Genomic DNA, 20,447 nt, shown 5'->3' on the forward strand with positions numbered 1-20,447 from the left:
TTTCCACCAAGTGCTGCCTGACACCTCCACAATCAGATCCATGACAAAAGAGTTCTTATAACTGCAAGTTGAAGGTGAACCCACAGGCCCCATAGACTGCTGGCAAAAGCAAAGCAAAGCGGGAAGTGGGTGTGGGTAATCTCTAGCACATCCACCAGAGGGCAGCAGATACTGCCTAAAGATGCAGGGTAAACAAGGCCTGGGTGATCCTGAAACTTGCATTCCGGAGCATTTCCAGGGTGTGGGCGCTGACCGTCTTTAGCTCCCCTCTCTGGAAGCTCGGCAGTGGACTCTTCACGGGCTCTCCTGCTCCAGAATCGCCCTCCCTCGGTAATGTCCTTACTACCCTCACCAACCTCCACCAATCCATGGCGCCCTTCTTGCTCAGAGTAAAGGTGGGACTCTTCACGTGGCTTTGGAGCTGGCCCACTACTGCTCTGACTTCCTCTCCTGCTGCTCACTCACTTCAGCCTCGCGTTGCTTCAGTGGCCTCAGTGGCAAGCACACCCGGGATGTGTGCTTCTCTGTTTCCTGTCTGTAGGACTCTTCCTCTACATGTCTCAGCTTCTGCTTCCCTGATCTCCTTCAAATCTTTGCTCCACGAGGCCTTCCCTGAGCCCAGTCCATGTGGTAGACACGGAGCTTGCACTAGCCAGACTCCCTTTCCAGAAAGATCTTCAGGAAGAGCCATCACCAGATAACCTCCAGCTCTCAGATCCTCCAGGGTCCACCTGAGCTGCACAGAGCCTTCCCCGAGGTCACAGTCTTCCAGGGCAGCATCTGGTGACTGAGTGAGGCAGGGGCTATGGAACCTTGACCTTTCCAGCCTAGATGGGACACTCTGACAGACCAAACTTGCTCCAGAACTCCCCACTGAGGCTTTGTTGCCTTTGTACCAACCAAGCTCTCCTTCTCCCCGATCAGGCTGCCTCCCCCATCTTTTCATTGGCTTACCCAGGGCCCCTCCTAGCTAGGCTGGGTGGGGGCAGGGATTTTGTCTCTTTATTCATAGAATAAAGAAGAGTGCCTAGAAGAGTGCCTGCCTACAGCAGGTGCTACATAAATGTGATGGGGGAATGAATGGCACAAGGACCTGTGGTTTGTTTGCATAGCTGGAAGATGTGCTTTTGAGAAAGGTTGTAAAAGATGGAGGAGGAGAATTCTTAGCCTGGCTTCCCTAAAAGCTGAGCCGAGATGGCGTCACTTACAGGGAAGGGAAACCTGGAGCAGGGAGAGACAGAAGTGGGGGGACTGGGGCAGGGTTGTGTTGTCAAAGTGCAGGGTCTGCTGGGAAAAGCATGCAGAGTGCACCTGCAGGACAGGTGACTGGAACCTTTTTCTATTGGTTTCCATCCCCACTGGTGGAGGGTCGCCCGGGAGTGCACACTGCCTGTACCCTTGAGCCCTCTGCAGAGCCTATTTGGGGTGAGGGGCGAACAGACAGAGGGAATCAAAGCTGACATGGAGGAATGTCTGTGAGGTGCTGTGTGACCGCTGAGGTGAAGGCAGGGGACTCAGAGGCCATGCTGGCCAGGAGGTGGGAGTGATGTCATCAGAATGTGACTAAGGAGGGCACAGAAGCCACAACACAGCTGCTGTAGAGGGGGTGAGACAGGAAGCCCACAGGGGCTGAGCTGGGCTTGGCAGTGAGGACCAGGAGAGGAGGAATCTGAAAATGCCATGCAGGCTGGAGAGGTGACAAGACTGAGGCAGGGGGAAAGGGATAAGGTGAGGGGGGAGGCATGGGTTTAAAATGAACATGTCTGAGGCCCCAGATATGGAGGTGGGCATGTCCGGCAGCCTACATGGGAACCTGTGGCCCAGTTAGTGGTCTGGGTCAGAAACTAGGTGGGGGATCACCGCTGTTCTGGCTGGAGTGAGGAAGGGCCGTCTCTCTGGGCCTCCGCTTGGTCTTGTCTAAAATCCCAGTCTCTAAGGCTCCCTTTAGCTCCAGATGGCTGGCTGAGCTCTGGCTGATATGACTCCCCAGATGAGCCATACTTCCTGCCGCCTCGGTGGTTCTCCTTGTTACCTCCAGGAGCGAATAGATACCCAGACCCCCTGCCCCGGCCTGCCCAGTTTGCTGCCCTGCCCAGCTTTGGAGTAGAGGGAGAACAGAAGCCCTTGCGAGGCTCCTCATTACCAATCAGAGATAGAGGGGGGTGTCTGGTCTGGGCTGCCCCTTTGGAGTTTCATGAGGCCAAGAGAAAGATAAATCATTCTTTAAAATCTCAACAGCCACCTGGGTCCCTGAGAATTGTGTGGATAGGCAAGGCAGGGTTGGAATGCATACCTCCTAATAGAGGGCGGTGAATGGGCCCTGTGGGAGCCGGGCTGTGAGAAGTCTGGGCCTACAGCTGCCATGGAATGTGAAGAATATGGTGTCTAGTAAGTATATACTTCTTCAGCCCTAATGTGAGGTAACCATGCCACGGCTCCAAGCTCAATATGGCTGGCTCTACCTGCAGAGTCCTGAAGGAGTTTGGGAAATTTAGAGGCTGTGGCTCCAACCTGAGGGTACCTGCCCCTTCCAGGAAGATGGTTCTCTGACCGGGAGCTGGCAGGAAAGAGAGCTCGGTCCTCTGGCCCGCGTTGGTCTGGAGTGGAATTTTCATCCCGCCGAACTAGGAGGAGAGAGAGTGGGAATGGCACTGATTCAAATATCATAGCTTTCCTTTTTTTTTTTTTTTTTTTAAATTTACTTAAGTTGCTTTTTTTTTTTTTAAGTTTATTTTGAAAGAGAGCGAGAGTACAAGCGAGGGAGGAGCAGAGAGAATCCCAAGGAAGCTCCATGTTGTCAATACAGCTCCCGATGCAGGGCTGGAACCCACGAGCTGTAAGATCATGACCTGAGTCGAAATCGCGTTGGACACTTAACTGACTCAGCCACCCAGGCGCCCCTGGCTTTCCTTCTTTTATCGAGTGTTAGTAGGTGTTTTAAATACGTTTCTTTTTTTGTTGTATGCCCTTAGGTCAATTTTCAGAGACTTAACATTTTTTTTTTAATGTTTATTTATTTTTGAGAGAGAGAGAGAGAGACAGAATGCAAACAGGGGGAGAGGCAGAGAGAGAGAGGGAGACACAGAATCTGAAGCAGACTCCAGGCTCTGAACTGTCAGCACAGAGCCCGACTCGGGGCTGGAACTCACCAACTACAAGATCATTACCTGAGCTGAAGTCAGACACATAACCGGCTGAATCACCCAGGTGCCCCTCCAGAGACTTTATAATTGTCACCAGCTGGACTGGGGAAGGGGACTGCAGAGCTCCTCATACTGTCAAGCCAGAAGTGGACCTCCAGGGGACTGTTGAAGATATCATTACTATTTTGCTTGGATTACAAGATATCAAATCACTAGGTGACCATCATCAGCATTGAAGTAACATTTCTACTTTCTGCAGCTCTTTCCTATAAAAAGAGCAGAAATTGTGAGGGGCAGCATGGGGTATTCCCTCCACACACCCCCCCCCACTCCGTTCCCCCGTTGCTGAGGCTAAGTTCTGGGTGGGTGCACCTGAGGCGGTAGCTCCCTTAGTCAGATCAGGTCCCTCTTACGTGAGAGGCTGTAGATGGCTTCAGTGCCACTGAGAACACTGGGGCCCTCGCGTCCTCACCCGGGCTCATAAAGTGGAGACGAGCTGGGAAGAGTTGAAGCTTCTTCCCTCCAGTTCCTGGAGCAGGGGGTCATTCAGAGACGGAGGGGCCCTGTCCCTAAGATTGTCCTGAGCTGGAGCTCAGAGATTTTGCCTGGGGCGAGGAGAAGGCAAAGGGAACTCCAAGTTTCTTCTCAAAGGAACTGACTTCATTTGCAGCAGAGTGTGGAGAAGTTCCAGCCTAAGGGCGCTCTCAAAACAAGGCATGTTGTGCTGAAAAGCAATTATGGGAGATTCATTAGAGATAGAAGTTAAATGGTAGGTTGGCTAGTTTACCAGACAGAACTGGGGAAAGATATTGCCAAGAAGAGCTATCCTGGGGTCAGAACAAATCTCAAACATGGCCCTTAAGAGATGTTCCTTCAGGGGTGCCTGGGTGGCTCAGTCAGTTGAGAGTCTGACTCTTGGTTTCAGCTTGGGTCATGATTTCACGGTTCATGAGTTTAAGCCCGGCGTTGGGCTCTGTGCTGGGGGTGCAGAGCCTGCTTGGGATTCTTTCTCTCCCCTCACCCCACTCTGACCCTCCTGTGCTCATTCTCTCTCTAAATAAATAAATAGACTTAAAAAAAAGAGGGGGCATGTGTCTGGGTGGCTCAGTTGGCTGAGTGACTGACTTCAGCTCAGGTCATGATCTCATGGTTTATGAGTTCGAGCCCTGCATTTGGGCTCTGTGCTGACAGCTCAGAGCCTGGAGCCTGCTTCAGATTCTGTGTCTCCCTTTCTCCCCGCCCTTCCCGCACTCACGCTCTGTCTCTGTCCTTCTCTCTCAAAAATAAATAAACATTTTATAAAAAAAAAAAAAGAGAGAGAGAGAGAGATTCCTTCAAAGGAGCCCCATCTTAACTAGATCAGTCTGTGGATCAGTTTATGCCCCAAGGCATACTGTTGAAAATGTTGATATGGGGGGGGGGGGGCGGGGGTGTGTGTGTGAAACAGGTGATGGGGATTAAGGAGTGCACTTGTGATGAGCACTGGGTGACGTATGAAATCGCGCGTGTGTGTTTTTTTAAGTAAACTCTGCACTCAACATGGGGCTCAAACTGACAGCCCCAAGATTAAGAGTCACATGCTCCACCAACGGAGCCAGCCCAGGAGCCCCAGATGGCTCACTTTTTAACAACACTGAATAATATTCCATTACCGGATGTACCACAATTCATTTATCCTTCACCTGCTGAAGGACATCTTGGTCACTTTCAAGTTTTGGCAATTATAAATAAAGCTGCTATAAACATCCCATGCAGGTTTTTGTGTGAACATGTTTTCAATTCCTCTGGGTAAATACCAAGGAGGGAGACTGCTGGACTATATAGTAAGAGTACGGTTAGCTTTGTCAGAAACTGCCAAACTGTCTTCCAAAGTGCCTATACCATTTTGCGTTCCCACCAACAAAGGATGAGAATTTATGGCATTATTTTAAATTTCATTGACAGTTCGTTGTACTGAAATACAACTAATTTTTGCATATTGATCTTGTATCTTTCAACCTTACTAAACTCATTTATTAGCTCTAATAGTTGTGTGTGTATGTTCCTTAGGATTTTCTACATACAAGTTCATGCCATCTATAAATATAATTTTGCTTCTTCCTTTTCCAATCTGGATGCTTTTTATATTACTCCCTTGCCAATTACCCTGGCTTGAACTTCCAGTACAAGGCAACATGGAGACTCACATTTCCAGCCCACACCTCTCTCCAGGCGTCTCACTGACATCTTTACATGGACACCTAATAGGCACCTCCTACCAACTCATGATCATCTCCTCAAACCTGCTTCTCCCCCAGTCTCCCCCAGTTCTGACCTTCTGGTGTTGAAGTCAAGTTCCCCTCCATTCCTCACTTTCTCTCATCCCCACACTGGATCCATCAACAATACCTGGTGCCTCGGCCTCCAAAATATGCCCAGCTCTACAACCACCAGCCCACTCTGAACCTCCAGAACCACGTGCTTGGATCAGTGCAGTAGGCTCCTAACCAGTCCTCCTGCTCCTGCCCTTGCCTCAGCCTCAGCCTAAGTGCAGTGACCCTTTTAAAACTGAGTTAGACCATAGCACCCCTCTGCTATAAATCCCTCTATGGATCCCATCACATTCTGAGAAGAGCTGGGGCCCTTGCAGTGACCTCATTGCCTAGGTTACATTTCTGACCTCACCTCTTCTACCAGCCTCCCCATCACTCACCCCTCAGTGCCCCATTGGACTTCTTGCTGGTTCTTGAACACCCCAGGTAGTTACCTCCAACTGTTGTTGGTTCCCTTTGCGTGGAATGCTCTTCCCTCAGTTATAAGATCTGCACTTGGTTGCCCCTCGCCTCCTTCAGGCTTCCATGCAAATGCTATCTTCTCGGGCAGATGGTATCTCTCCCATATCAGTATAAATCCCATTCCACATGATCTTCTTACAACATGATAATGACACTCCTTTAGGGGTAGGGTGGATGATGTCTGTGTTTCCTTCCCTTGGACCCCGACAGAGTTCTGTAATTGCCTTGACCAAGGTGATGGCAGAAGTGACCCTGATTTCCAAAGCTGGAAATCTCTCCCACTCACATGCTTCTAGAGCCCTGACTGCAACATGAGATGCTCTGGGGGAGAGAGCAAGTGGAGAGGGCACAGAGAGACAGAGAGAGATGTGGCTCTCTGGGTCTCACCCAGACGAGGCACCAGACATGTGAGTGAAGGAGCCCTCAAGGTGATGGTCCTGGCTCACACACCCTCTGACTGCAACCTCATGAGACACTCCGAGTCAGAACTACCCGGCTCTCAAATTCCTGACCCATAGAACCCAAGAGGGATGGTAAGTGATTCTGGTGCATAAGCCACTTGTTTGGGATGATTTCTTACACAGCCATAGAAACTTGATTTTTCTACCTGGCGCTTACCACTACCTGACATATCATATATTTTAATTACTCAGTGTCTCCCAAGGGCAGGGATTTTCACCTGTCAGCTTCATTGCTGTACCACCAGTGCCTAGATCCAGGCTTTGTACATAGTAGGTGGTCAATATTTGTTGAATAGAATGAATGACTATACCTAGTAAAATGACCAACAATGTACACAGGAATCATGATGCTAGTTTAGATGGTGGTTACCTCCAGGAAGCAAATATCAGGGGCTGTCATCATATGTGTATTTTCTTCTCGAAAGAAAACAAGCAAATATGGCAAGATGCTTACACTTGATTAAAAAGTGAACTTGCCACATTATTTTCTATCCTTTCCATGACAAAACATTTTTTATAAAACTGAGACTTGTACATAAATGTTCATAACAGCTTCTTTTGTAGCAGAAAGTGGGGACAGACCAAATGCCCATCAGGTGGTGAACAGATAAACTGTGCCATATTCTCAGCAATAAGAACAAAATACTGATACAGTCAACACCCATAACCATTATGCTGAGAGAAAGAAATCCTATCCAACAGAGTATATACTGAATGATTCCATTTATAAGCAATTCGAGAGCAGGCAAGACTGACCAGTGCTGGGAAGACATCACCTCAGTGCCTTTCTGGAGGGCAAGGCCCGACTTCCAGACAAGGCCAGGCAGCCTCTTTGTCTCACATTCCTTCTTCTAGTCCCAGCTCGGGCCTTCCCTCACCAGGTGACCCTGAGCAAGTCATGGCCTCTCTCTGGGCCACAGTTTCCCCCATGTACATTTCAGTGGAGGCTGGAATGGGTGTCTGATGCTTCCTCCCATCCTGACATTCCAGGATTCTCTGATTCCCTTGCAAGCCATGGCCACCTCGGGAAATCCCTTGAGCCAGCCTGCAGGTGGCTTGGGCCTCCCAGGCAGGGTGAGGAGCTCTCCCTCGGGGTCTGGAGCCCCAGCCTCAGGCAGACCTGGATGGGGCTGGATGCCAGGCACCGACCTTGATTGGGCTGGGGCTTCCCTCACTCCTGCAAAGCACAGGGCTCGGAGGTTGAGAGATGTGGCAATGCCCCCTCAGCTTTTGTTCCTGTCTCTAGGGCTGTGCAAGCCAATGAAAATGCAGCCCTGAGAATAAAAGCCCCTTGTCCAGAGTTCTGAGCCCTAATCCTCTTACACGTCAGCAGCGGAAAGCCGGAGCCGGTGGCAGAAGGGGCGCTCTGATTTCCCTGCCAGCCGTCCCTCGTCCCACACTCTGGTGCCAGCCCCGTCCCATCACACAGTCTGGCATCCCGGGCCAAGGAACTGCACAGCTGAATGTAATCACCACTCAGGTCTCTGATGATGGAGCCATTAGACTGTGAGCTCTGGCCGGGACTGGCCAGCCCAAGAGAGTCTGAGCATCCACTGGCCCTAGGATCTACAGAGCCCCAACTTTGCCCAGTGTGGCCTGTCCCAAGGGTCTGCCTCCCTCCCCTGGGGGCCCAGAATGTTCCTCAAGCGATAAAGTCGGGGGGACTTGATTGGATAGTCACAGGGTCTATCTGAGCTCACCCACCCCTTAAGGAAGCACAATCGGAGCCCCTGTCATAGGAGTGGAGGGACAGACACCTCCAACCAGCCAAGAAGTGCCACAGCAACAGTGTGGCCACGGGCAGGTGCGTCCAACCTGCCCAACCCCAAGGAGGCTGGGCAAGATTTTGCGAACTTTGAAGAGAGAAGAGGGGGTGGACAGGGCACTGGGACCAGGCTGGGAGAAGAGGGGACAGGCCCATTCTGAGGATGTGGGGAGAGTAGCTGGCAATGGCCACACAGACACTGTAAAATGTAACCTGTGCTGGAGGCCTGGGCACCTGCAATGGGAGACACTTACCCCAGGGAGGCAGGGCTTCAGGAAGCCAGGGGACAACCTGGGCATCAGCTTTACTTGAATATTTAGTTGGAGAGAAGTGAAGAATTTTTTTTTAATTTTTAATGTTTATTTATTTTTGAGAGAGAGAGAGAGAGACAGAGCATGAGTGGGGAAGGGGCAGAGAGAGAGGGAGACACAGAATCCGAAGCAGGCTGCAGGTTCTGAGCTGTCTGCACAGAGCCCAATTAGGGGATTGAACTCACAGACTACGAGTTCATGATCTGAGCCAAAGTTGGAAGCTTAACCAATTGAGCCACCTAGGCGCCCCGAGAAGTTAAGAATTTAATGTATAAGTGCTACAATAGTCGATCCTTTAAAATTAAAATAAACAGGGGCGCCTGGGTGGCTTAGTCGTTTGAGCGTCTGACTTTGGCTCAGGTCATGATCTCACAGTTCGTGAGTTCGAGCCCCATGTTGGGCTCTGTGCTGACAGCTCAGAGCCTGGAGCCTACTTCGGATTCTGTGTCTGCCTCTCACTCTGCCCCTACCCCACTCACTCTGTCTCTCTCTCTCTCAAAAATAAATAAACATTAAAAACAAAAATTAAAATTAAAATAAACAGAACCATGAAGTCAAACGCAAATTTCATGTGAATTTTAAAGATGAAATAAAGAGACTTAAAAAAAAAAAATGTGTGTTTGTAGAGATACTTCAGACTCTGCTAGCAGACCCAGGGCCCTGAGCAGAGGGCCCTGCTTCCACCTTCCACCCGTAAGGTGCAGCTGAGAGAGATGCATGTCCATGGGCAGGTATTGTAATGTGTCCTGGTATGGGTAGGATCAGAACGCTGTGTGTCCCGGGAACCTGGTTGGAAGGAAGGCCCCTCAACGTACTTCAGGCCCGTGGGCGGGAAGAACTGGCAACTGAGTCCATGGCAGGGAGGAGACTGTGCAGCAACCCAGGAGAAGGGCCGAGACAGGAATGGTGATGTCCTGGGATAGAAGCCAGAGCAGAAGTAGGGGGCAGGCAAGGTCACACACCCCGACGTGCAGAGGTGCGGGTTGGAGACCCCGGCCTGCTGCTGCGCCTATGTTCCTCTGCGGCAGACAGGGGAGAGGGGGGCAGCCCGGGACAGGATTGCAGTGGGGCCCGCAGGTTCAGCCTTGCCCAGTCCCAGAGCTGATGCATGCCAGAGGTGGGGTTCTCTGGCACTTGGGAGCCAGGCATGGGCCCAACAACATGGGTGTCCCCAGCCTCCACAGGAAAGGCCCCAGGCAACGGGGCCCCCAGCACACTGTGGACTGCCTCTCCTCCATTCTTTTTTTTTTTTTTTCAATGTTTATTCATTTTTGAGAAAGAGAGAGAGGGAGAGCATGAGCAGGGGAGGGGCAGATTGAGAGGAAGACGCAGAATCCGAAGCAGGCAGGCTCCAGGCTCTGAGCTGTCAGCACAGAGCCCAACACGGGGCTCAAACCCACGAACTGTGAGATCATGACCTGAGCCGAAGTCGGATGCCCAACAAACTGAGCCACCCAGGTGCCCCTGCCTCTCCTCCATTCTAATCACGCTTCCACCCGCACCACTCCCTGGACCTGTTCAAGTCGAGGTCATCCGGGATACCTACGTGGCTCACCCACAGCCAGGTCTCACTGCTCCCCACCTCATGGAGCTTCAGCAGCCCTTCACATGGCCGATCACGCCCTGACACGGGTTCTTCAGCTCATTTGCCTGCCTGTCCAGCTACTCCCCCCACTGTTCCTTCTCAATTTCCTTTGCAGCTCCCTCCTCTTTCCCCAGGGCTCTGAGCCCACAGCAGCTTACATTTTTGGTTTTAGAACAATTGCTGCAAGTGTTGAGGGCTCTCTGCTGGGTGTGGACAAAAGAACAGCCCCTTCCTTTCTACCACATCTCACAGCCCTGATCCCCTGCTGGGAACCCCTCCTGCTTGACAACCCCCCCCCCCCCCCGTATTGCAAAGGATCTTAGTGTGGTCCCCAAATCTGCAGCTGAGAGCTGAAAGGTTCCGATAGCTCTCTGAAGATTTCTCACTGTACTTCACACTTGTCATACACTTGTCACCCCTGCTGCTCCATTCAGTAATTCCTTCATGACTCCTTTAACCCCCAAGGATTCACCTCTCCTGGGCCCTCAGGAAACACAATGAGGAAGACAGCTGTTTCACTGAGAAACCAGAAAATAAGTACTGTGCCTATAGATTTTTTTAATGCAAATTTCAAAATAACTTTCCCTAGAGGATTAATAAGAACATAAAGATATTTGAATGAATATATAAGAAGGTTAAGGGATTAAAAAATGCTGGTCTGAAAAAAAAAACCTGTAGAAATATACTACTAAATTTTTATGTCCCTCTTTCTATATACTTGGTTAAAAAAGTAAAATACATTAAGCAATCATCTTGGGATGAGTGACATTATTCTAATTGTGTACTTGAGAATAATGTGCCTTCGGTAAGGTTTTTTTCCTTTTTCGTTCTTTTTTAAGTAGGCTCTGGGCCCAACGTGGGGCTCAAACTCATGACCCTGAGATCAAGAGTTGCATGCTCTACTGACTAAGCCAGCCAGGCATCCCAGTTGAGGTTTCTTAAGAAAAAATGCACAGTTGAAAGAAAGATAAAGCACATTTGGTAAACCTAATAAACGTTGAAAGAAGTAGAGCGGGGGAGAAGAAAGAAAGATCAGTCTGGTGTGATGTCTCTCTCGTTGGCCGTGTGTCCCCATCCTCGATTAACTTCACTGAGCCTCACATTCCTTCTTTTGAAGAACAGAGAAAGTGATGCCTACAACATGTCTGAGGGCTGTCGTGAGAATCAGATGAAGTAATGCTCTTGAGCGCCTCGTCTGGAACCTGGCTCCAGAGCAGCTCTTAGTAAGCATACTAGTCACAATTCAGTAAAGCCCAAGGAATTGAGGGTTACGGTGAAGGAATATCATGGTCATTCAAGGGCTGAGCGGCAACCTTCTAAATTTCCCCCATCAAGCCTGCTGTCACCTACATGCTCCTGTCTGTATCACGCCAGAGGAGCCCAGATGTGATGCAGGCCCAATGGCAGCCTCCGCTGACCCCACGGGGAGGCCTGGAGCTAAAATGGGTCATCAGGATTGTCTGGCATTGGGCCAAGGTGGCCAGGGGTTTTGCCCCCAGCTGGATCAGTTGTTGGATGTGGGGGGCCACCGTGAGAAGGGGGTGACCTCGAGCAGCTGACCAAGGTCCTTCCTGGGGGAGCGTCTGGGTGGTGGCGCTGACACAGGACATGGGTGGGCACAGAGGTGGAGGTGCTGGAAGGACCATCAGGGCGAGGTTATGTGGAGGGAGGGCTGAAATGACAGAAACGGGGAAGATGACCTGGAAGCTTGGCCTGTGGGTGGACCCTGAGCCAGCTGGAGCTCTGGGAGTTGGGGGCTGTGAGCCCTGTTACATCCTGAAGCTCGGAACCGTGCAACCTGCTGCCTACAGCTCCGCTGATGGGCTTGCAAAGTCCGCCAGGAAGGAGAGCTTGAGTGGGAGCTTCACAGTTCACGAAGCGCCGTTCACACTCCCCATTCGCCATCCCCACCGCCGTCATTAGCTGGCTTTCAACGCCACTAACCCTACACCCCGGAACTGACGTAGCCAGAGAGGAGTTGATAGCAGGGGAAAAGCCAGGCCCCAGGTTGAACGATGACTTATGAAGGGCTTGGTTGGGGGTGTCCTGGTGGCACATTCAGCAAACACAAGGGTGGCGAAGATATGGGCAGTTAGAGCTTACATGTTTCTAGAGGACACAACTAACTGTAGGGCTCAGAATAAGCTTACCAGGTTAGAAATACAAAACTTGGTTTTGACAAAGGCCAAGTCCAGCTCACAGGTCCCCAAACCCAACTGAAGAGTTAGAGCAGTCACGTTCCTCAGGAAAATGACCTCAGGGACTGCATGAGTATCAGTTCAGGACGACCCAACAGAGGCATGCACGGTGCGGGTGTGGGTATAAGGCAAGTTGTCAAGGTCCTCAGACCCAAGCAACAAGAGTCCTCAGGGTCAAGGGACATGCCTGCTCAGAATCCATACTCTCCTCTTCTAGGCCATACTCGGTACCTGGAACCCCAGAATCTCTTGCCCAAATGGCCCTGAGCCTGCTTCCTTAGCCCTCTCCCTGAGGGATGGGGTCAGAGAGGCTGAGGGGTATAGACAAAGCTGGAACAGGGGGATTCAGGTGTCCCTATGTATGTTCCTGGTGTGTCTTGCATTGAAGGTGGAGACAGGCCTAGGAGGGAAGGGGACCAGGCCGCAGGACTGCTGTCCCAGCTCCATCACACTCTGGGGCAGAACTCCAAGTTCAAGAATCCTACATGCAAGCTTAGCCTTCTAAGACATTAGGAGGGTACGAAGATCAAGTAGCAGAGCTTATTGAATGGTTAGTGTGAATCGTAACTTGTAAACTTTCAGACATGGATCTGCATTTGTACTTCAGGCCTGGCCCTGTGAGTGCTGGGGTGAACCTGGGCAAGTGTCCCCTCTGGGTTCACACCTAGAGTACAGAGACCCCCGGACCCACCCAGGATTTCCTGAGAAGAGCACCCAGGAAACCAGGGGGCCAGGAGAGCCATCATATGAGGGATGTCTGAAGGGATTAAGACATTCACCTGGAAGAAGAGAAGGTTCAGGAACAGCATTCTGGCTGTCCTTGAGTCCTGAAAAGACCATGAAAGCAACAAAGAGACTTCCTGATTCATTCCAAGTGAATAGAGAATGAAATGAGAACCAGGAGGTGACATGGACAGAGGGGCCAGAGGGCTCAATAGAAAATGACCCATTTAGGGATGCCTGGCTGGCTTAGTCGGTAGAGCATCCAACTCTTGATCTCAGGGTTGTAAGTTCAAGACCTACATTGGGCATGGAGCCTACTTAAAAAAAAAATGACTCTTGCAGCGCCTGGGTGGCGCCGTCGGTTAAGCGTCCGACTTCAGCCAGGTCACGATCTCACGGTCCGTGAGTTCGAGCCCCGCGTCAGGCTCTGGGCTGATGGCTTGGAGCCTGGAGCCTGTTTCCGATTCTGTGTCTCCCTCTCTCTCTGCCCCTCCCCCGTTCATGCTCTGTCTCTCTCTGTCCCAAAAATAAATTTAAAAAAACGTTGAAAAAAAAATTAAAAAAAAAAAAAAAAGAAAAAAAATGACTCTTGTAACAAGAAGGTGTGGAAGGTGGCAGAAGAGGAAAAATGGACTGTGGAGGGAGGTCATGAGAGCCTTCTTGCTGATCTTGAAGGATTTTTCTAGAGGTGATTTAGGCTACAGAGAGGTGACCAGGACCAGCTGATAATTAAGCTCTTCCCTGACCTGAGTCTGACTGATGAGTGGCACCTTGCAAGTCGCTCACAGACGAGGCCTCTCCTGGTCCCACCATCAAACATCTGAAAACTCTTCCCATGTTCCAGGAAGTACAAATTTTGAGGTATAGAGCAGAGACATCACAGCAGTACCTGGCAAGCCAGCTTGGCCCACCACACTTCAGAGGGGACCTGCCATCTACTTTTGTTGGCCATGATCTCATCTGGTTTTGGGGGGCTTGTCAGGGTCTCTGGGGAGTGTGACAATTCTCACATGAACACATCTGCACGGATGCCAGAGCAGAGTCCTGTGCCTGGTGCTTGGCAGGGCCTGGGTGGCCACAGGAGCCGAAGGGAGGTCTTTTTTCTTGTGGGAACTCATTCCAGTTGCCAGCAGAGTGAGGAACAGAGCTGTGTCACTTGGCTTTCTGGTGGTTATTCCTGGCAACCTTCCTTGGCCTTGTCATGGCCTTGGGCAGGGACCCAGTCTACCCCAGGGTTTCCATTTCTCCGTTTGTAGAACAAGGGTGAACTTCTGCCCTGGCTGGCCGCAGAGCCGGCCAGACCAGGAAGCATGCTGTCCTCCTTGAGAGGCTGAAGTGGCAGCCAGGGTAAAGACAAGTGAGAAGCGGGACCTGCCGCCTCCCAAGAGAGGCCCAATTAGGGCAGTGAGCAGTTCCCACCGGAGTCTCTGGCCAACCCTCAAAGCAGGCCGCGTGGGCAGGCAGCAGCGGGCTGTGTGATTAATGATGGCAGCTTGGGCCGCCCACTGGGCCTGGCCTCAGGAACTTCAAATGAGCACATGTAGTGCCAAGGGGGAAGCAGGCCAGCTCCGTTCCTTCTGCAGGGAAGGGATGAGAAGGAGCCAGCACAAGAGCACCCAGCAACAACAAGGCAATGCCAAACAAAGGGCCATGCTTTTGAGGCCTCCTGGGACCTCTGCACAAGCCTCCCCTGGGGACCCCAGAGATGGGGCGTCCTCAGGGATCCAGCGATGGGTTCACTCTACAGGCCCCAATGAATACACCCTGAGGAAGGCTCAGTCCTATTCCTGGCCCCAGGCTGTGGATGTAAGTAAGAAACTGCCCTGTTCTCAGGGAACTAGAGTCTACAGTTCATTCATTCATCCATCCATCCATTCATCCATCCAATCATTCATACATCCATCCAATCATTCATTCATCCATTCAGTAAAGACTTCCACCTCCCTGCAGTGCCCTGGAACCACAGTTGTGAACAAGACAGGATCTCTGCTCTCAAGAAACTACTGCTATTCCATGTAAGTCAGACAGAAAACAAGTACCCAATAATGAAAACCCAGGGAGGCAACGGTGGGTATGAGCATTGACTCTAGGGTCAGAAATCCTAGGTTCAAGTCCCAGTTCTAGCTCCACCTTCTGACCAAGAGGAAGCTATTTAAAACTTCTTTGCCTCAGCTTTCTTCTCTGGAAAGTGGGGATAATAAAAGCATCTATCGTATGGCATAGTTACAAGGATTAAACGAGTTAATATTTGTAAAGTACTTCAAACTGTAAATGGCATATAGTAAACACTGTACAAATATTTGTTAAAAAATAAAAATAGCGCCCAATAGTGAAAAGTATTATGAGGACCTTAATGGGGAGGGTGTGTGTGGAGGGAAGCATATTAGAAAAGGGAAAAGTTGAAATGCTTTTGGCTTCCAGAAACCTGAAGACAGAACAGCTCCAGAACTGGCCAGTTCTTATGTTCAGTGATATCTCTGAAGAACCAGGCACTCTCCATTTCTCTGTGTTGCTATCTTTAGCCTTGCCCTCAGGCTAGTGCCCTCACAGTCTGAAGGTGGCTGTTGCAGTGCCAGGCGTTACAGGCAGGCATGACATTTACTAAAGAGATCATCATTTCCTGGCAGTAGGAAATTTTTCACGGAATTCCTCCAGCAAGCTTCTCTCATTTACCAGGGCAGCATCTCATGCTCAAGCTCAAAACCAATCAATGGCATGGTGACAGAGATCACCCTGATTGGCTTGCCAATCAGGACCTACCCTGAAACATGGGGTCTCTCAGAAGAGGCATAATGATGAAGGCTGTTAGGAATGTGATACCTTATGGATAGACAGTCAACAAAGTATGCAATAGACTGTAAGGCAAGGCTTCATTGAGAATATCCACCCATGGGATGCCAGTTGGCTCAGTTGTTGAGCATCTGACTTTTGGTTTCGGCTCAGGTCTTGACCTCAGGGTCATGCGTTCAAGCCTTGCATTGGGCTCCATGCTGGGCATGAAGCTTACTTGAAACAAACAAACAAACAAACAAACAAACAAACAAACAGGCAAAGCAAAGAAAAAAAAAATCCACCTGAGTGGGGATCTGAATAATGAGGAAGAGTCAACCTTACATCTACATAAGGGGAAGATAGCCTGGGCAGACAGGCACTTGTACTTTGTATCAAGTACAAAAAGACTCTGAGGTGAAAATGAGCTTGCAACTCAGGGAAAGAAAGACCAGAGTGACTCAGGAATGGATTGAACAAAGGGACACAGTGTAAAATCATAACGATAGTAGCTTTAGAAATTGCAAATATATGGAGAGAATTTTAAAATATTAACTGTAGCACATATGTCGAGGGAGGAACAAGTGAGTTAGCCTCCTAAGGTTTTTGCATTGTCTGGGAGAAGGGTAATAACAATACTAGTATCAGACTTTGAAAAGAAAGTAATGTGTACTGCAATTTCGAGAGCTGTGCTATCCAATATGATAGCCACTAGCCACATATGGGTGTTGAAAATCAAGCAAGGTAAAACTAAAAAACAATTTCAAATTCAGTTCCTCCGTTCTGTTAGCCACATTTCAAATGTTCAATAGCCACTTGTAGCTAGTAGGCTACTACATTGGACAGCATAAATCTGGAACATTTCCAGTGATCACAGGATGGAAAATTGGTCAGAACTGTTCTAGAGAAACCACTAAATAAACAGAAAAAGAGTTAATAGGGGCGCCTGGATGGCTCAGTCGATTGAGTGTCCGACTTCGGTGCAGATCACGATCTCACAGTTGGTGAATTCAAACCCCGTATTGGTCTCTCTGCTGTCAGTGCAGAGCCTGCTTCAGATCCCTTTCTCTCTACCTCTCCCCCGCTCATGCGTGGGCCCGCTCTCTCTCTCTCTCTCTCTCTCTCTCTCTCTCTCTCAAAAATAAACATTTACAAAGAAAAGGAGTTACTAACTTTCAAATTGATAGTGGCAAAACATGCAATGATAAAAATAATCATTTCATTTTGTAAACTAGGCAAATGGTAAACAAGACGACTTTGAAGCTCCAACTCAACACATGAATTTTCAAAGGAGGTTGTTTAAAAAGATCTTGCTAGGGGCACCTGGCTGGCTTAGCCAGAGGAGCATGTGACTCTTGACCTCCGGGTTGTGAGTTCAACCCCACGTTGGGCACAGAATTTATTAAAAAAAAGAAAGAAAGAAAAATATTTTGTCAGGTAGTAGATAAAAGTGTAGAGTGTTTTGATGCAAAAAAATTAAAAAGTAAGAAAATCTAAAAGATGAAAAAAAGAAAAAGAGGAACAGAATAAAGATAAAGTTCAGAGTAAGGTGGGAGACTTAAATCTAAGTTTATCAGAAATTGTAATATAAATGGACTAAATCTTTCAGTTAAAATTTTTCCAGCGCGCGCGCGGGAGGGGGCGGGTGGGGAATGATCGCCAGTGAGATCCCGAGGCGAGGCTTGCGCGCCCGCCCCCGCCCTGGCCCCCAGCGCCCACCCAGTGGGCCCGGCTCAGCCATGATCAAGGCGACCCTCATCTTCAACAACCACGGGAAGCCGCGGCTCTCCAAGTTCTACCAGCCCCTACAGTGAAGATACACAACAGCAAATCATCAGGGAGACATTCCATTTGGTATCTAAGAGAGATGAAGATGTTTGTAATTTCCCAGAAGGAGGATTGTTAATTGGAGGATCTGACAGCAAACTGATCGATAGACACGATGCAACATTATATTTTGTCTTCTGTGTGGATTCTTCAGAAAGTGAAGTTGGCATTTTAGATCTAATTCAAGTATTTGTGGAAACGTTAGACAAGTGTTTTGAAGATGTCTGAACCGGATTTAATTTTCCATGTGGACAAAGTTCACGATATTCTTGCAGAAATGGTGATGGGGGGAATGGTGTTGGAGGTCAACATGAATGAGATTGTGACACAAATTGACGCGTAAACTGGAGAAATCTGAGGCTGGCTTAGCGGGAGCTCCAGCCTGTGCTGTATCAGCTGTAAAGAATATGAATCTTCCTTGTTCAACGTCGCTCCTTATCAGGGAAATACAAATCAAAACCACACTCAGATATCACCTCACGCCAGTCAGAGTGGCCAAAATGAAGAAATCAGGAGACTATAGATGCTGGAGAGGATGTGGAGAAACAGGAACCCTCTTGCACTGTTGGTGGGAATGCAAATTGGTGCAGCCGCTCTGGAAAGCAGTGTGGAGGTTCCTCAGAAAATTAAAAATAGACCTACCCTATGACCCAGCAATAGCACTACTAGGAATTTATCCAAGGGATACAGGAGTACTGATGCATAGGGGCACCTGTACCCCAATGTTTATAGCGGCACTCTCAACAATAGCCAAATTATGGAAAGAGCCTAAATGTCCATCAACTGATGAATGGATAAAGAAATTGTGGTTTATATACACAATGGAATACTACGTGGCAATGAGAAAAAATGAAATATGGCCTTTTGTAGCAACATGGATGGAACTGGAGAGTGTGATGCTAAGTGAGATAAGCCATACAGAGAAAGACAGATACCATATGGTTTCACTCTTATGTGGATCCTGAGAAACATAACAGAAACCCATGGGGGAGGGGAAGGAAAAAAAAAAAAAAAAAAGAGGTTAGAGTGGGAGAGAGCCAAAGCATTAGAGACTGTTAAAAACTGAGAACAAACTGAGGGTTGATGGGGGGTGGGAGGGAGGGGAGGGTGGGTGATGGGTATTGAGGAGGGCACCTTTTGGGATGAGCACTGGGTGTTGTATGGAAACCAATTTGACAGTAAATTTCATATATTAAAAAAAAAAAAAAAAAAAAAAAAGAATATGAATCTTCTTGAGATCCCAAGAAATATTAACATTGGTGACATCAGTATAAAAGTGCCCAACCTGCCCTCTTTTAAATAAAAAAAAATTAAAAAGGCCACTCCCAGGGAAAATCCAGGGGGGAAAGTCATCTAAGTTTACCATGCAGTTGTTTCCAAAACTAGAGGAGGAGAGTATTAACCTTTGCTCTTGGATTGAAGTCAAGGTACTACAGAGAAGTTGTGTAAAATTGGTATGGAAGTTCAATGTTGCTCTTCCTGTTCGGTGATTTTGAGGAAATGGAGTAGTTCCAGTGTGACATTTTGTTTTCTTTTCTAAGCTGCATTCCTGTGCCCACCTAAGGCATGCCTCTATGTATTGGCCACTACGGTATTTCAAAAAGTGTGTGAGACATTTCTTTCAACTATATACCATCCAAAATGTTGGTGTTTTGTATGGATCACAAGTGCAGCATTCCAGAGTTCTTTCTGTTATTTGTCACAGTTGTTATTTAAAGAACCAAGTGTGGGCGCCTGGGTGGCTTGGTCGGTTAAGCGTCCGACTTCGGCTCAGGTCATGATCTCACGGTCCGTGAGTTCGAGCCCCGCATCAGGCTCTGTGCTGACAGCTCAGAGCCTGGAGCCTGTTTCAGATTCTGTGTCTCCCTCTCTCTCTGCTTCTCCCCTGTTCATGCTCTGTCTCTCTCTGTGTCAAAAATAAATAAACGTTAAAAAAAATTTGAAAAAAAAAAAAAAAAAAAAAGAACCAAGTGTGGGGGCGCCTGGGTGGCTCAGTCGGTTGAGCTACCGACTTCGGCTCAGGCCATGATCTCGCAGTTTGTGAGTTCGAGCCCCGCGTCAGGCTCTGTGCTGACAGCTCACAGCCTGGAGCCTGCTTCGGATTCTGTGTCTCCCTCTCTCTCTGCCCCTCCCCCGCTCATGCTCTGTCTCAGAAATAAATAAACATTAGAAAAAAAAAAAAAAGAACCAAGTATGTATTGCATGAAAACATTGTGACCTTTTTCTCTTAGTTTAAATAAACTCCAAGGTAACTGAACTTCTAAAGCAAAAAAAAAAAAAAAAAAAAAAAAAAAAAAATCCAGACTGGTAAAACCATCCATATCCTGTTTGTAAGATAAATATCTAAAACAAAAGGATACAGGGGTGCCTGGGTGGCTCAGTCAGTTAAGTGTCAGACCTCTGCTCAGGTCATGATCTCATGGTTTGTGAGTTTGAGACCCACATTGGGCTCCTCACTGACAGTGTGGAGCCTGCTTGGGATTCTCTCTCTCTCTCTCTCTCTCTCTCTCTCTCTCTCCCACTCTCTTTCTCTCTCTTGTCCTTTTCCTTGTCTTCCTTCTCCCTCTATCTCTTGCCCACCCTCAAAATAAATAAATAGGTTTTTAAAAAAAGTTAGAAAAGGATACAGGATGTTGAAAGTTAAAAAAAAAAAAAAAAAGGGAAATATACACTTTGTAAGCACTGACCAAAGGAAAAGTGATGTAACTATGGTACCATCGGATCAGACAAAATGGCCAAAGTCATTACAACAGACATAGACAGTCACCCCATAATGCTATAAAGGTTCAATTCACTAGGATATAATCATTTTAAATCAGTATGCATTCTGTAACACGGCCTTGTATTTTGTAAAACAAAAATTGATGTAACTATAAGAAGAAATAGATAAA

At 48.5% G+C, this 20,447-nt stretch overlaps 1 protein-coding gene and 1 pseudogene across 3 annotated transcripts in view; one reads left to right on the plus strand and one right to left on the minus strand.

The window, feature by feature from the left end:
- Positions 1–3,013: 3,013 nt before the first annotated feature.
- CSPG5 (chondroitin sulfate proteoglycan 5) overlaps positions 3,014–20,447 on the minus strand; it is a 53,814-nt gene continuing 36,380 nt past the window's right edge. Inside the window, exon 6 of one of the 3 annotated variants that reach the window (XM_060630899.3) lies at positions 3,014–3,867. In XM_060630899.3, the coding sequence (XP_060486882.1) occupies positions 3,804–3,867 (64 nt within the window). In that variant the 3' untranslated portion in view covers positions 3,014–3,803. Of the gene's footprint in view, positions 3,868–17,453; positions 17,535–20,447 lie in introns of those variants that run through there. The other 2 variants (XM_060630900.3, XM_081793960.1) reach the window with 2 other exon arrangements.
- Positions 16,945–18,878, plus strand: LOC132676448 (AP-3 complex subunit sigma-1-like; annotated as a pseudogene).

The sequence above is a fragment of the Panthera onca genome, chromosome A2 (assembly GCF_046562875.1).
Source record: "Panthera onca isolate mPanOnc1 chromosome A2, mPanOnc1 haplotype 2, whole genome shotgun sequence".
NCBI classification, from domain to species: Eukaryota; Metazoa; Chordata; class Mammalia; order Carnivora; family Felidae; genus Panthera; species Panthera onca.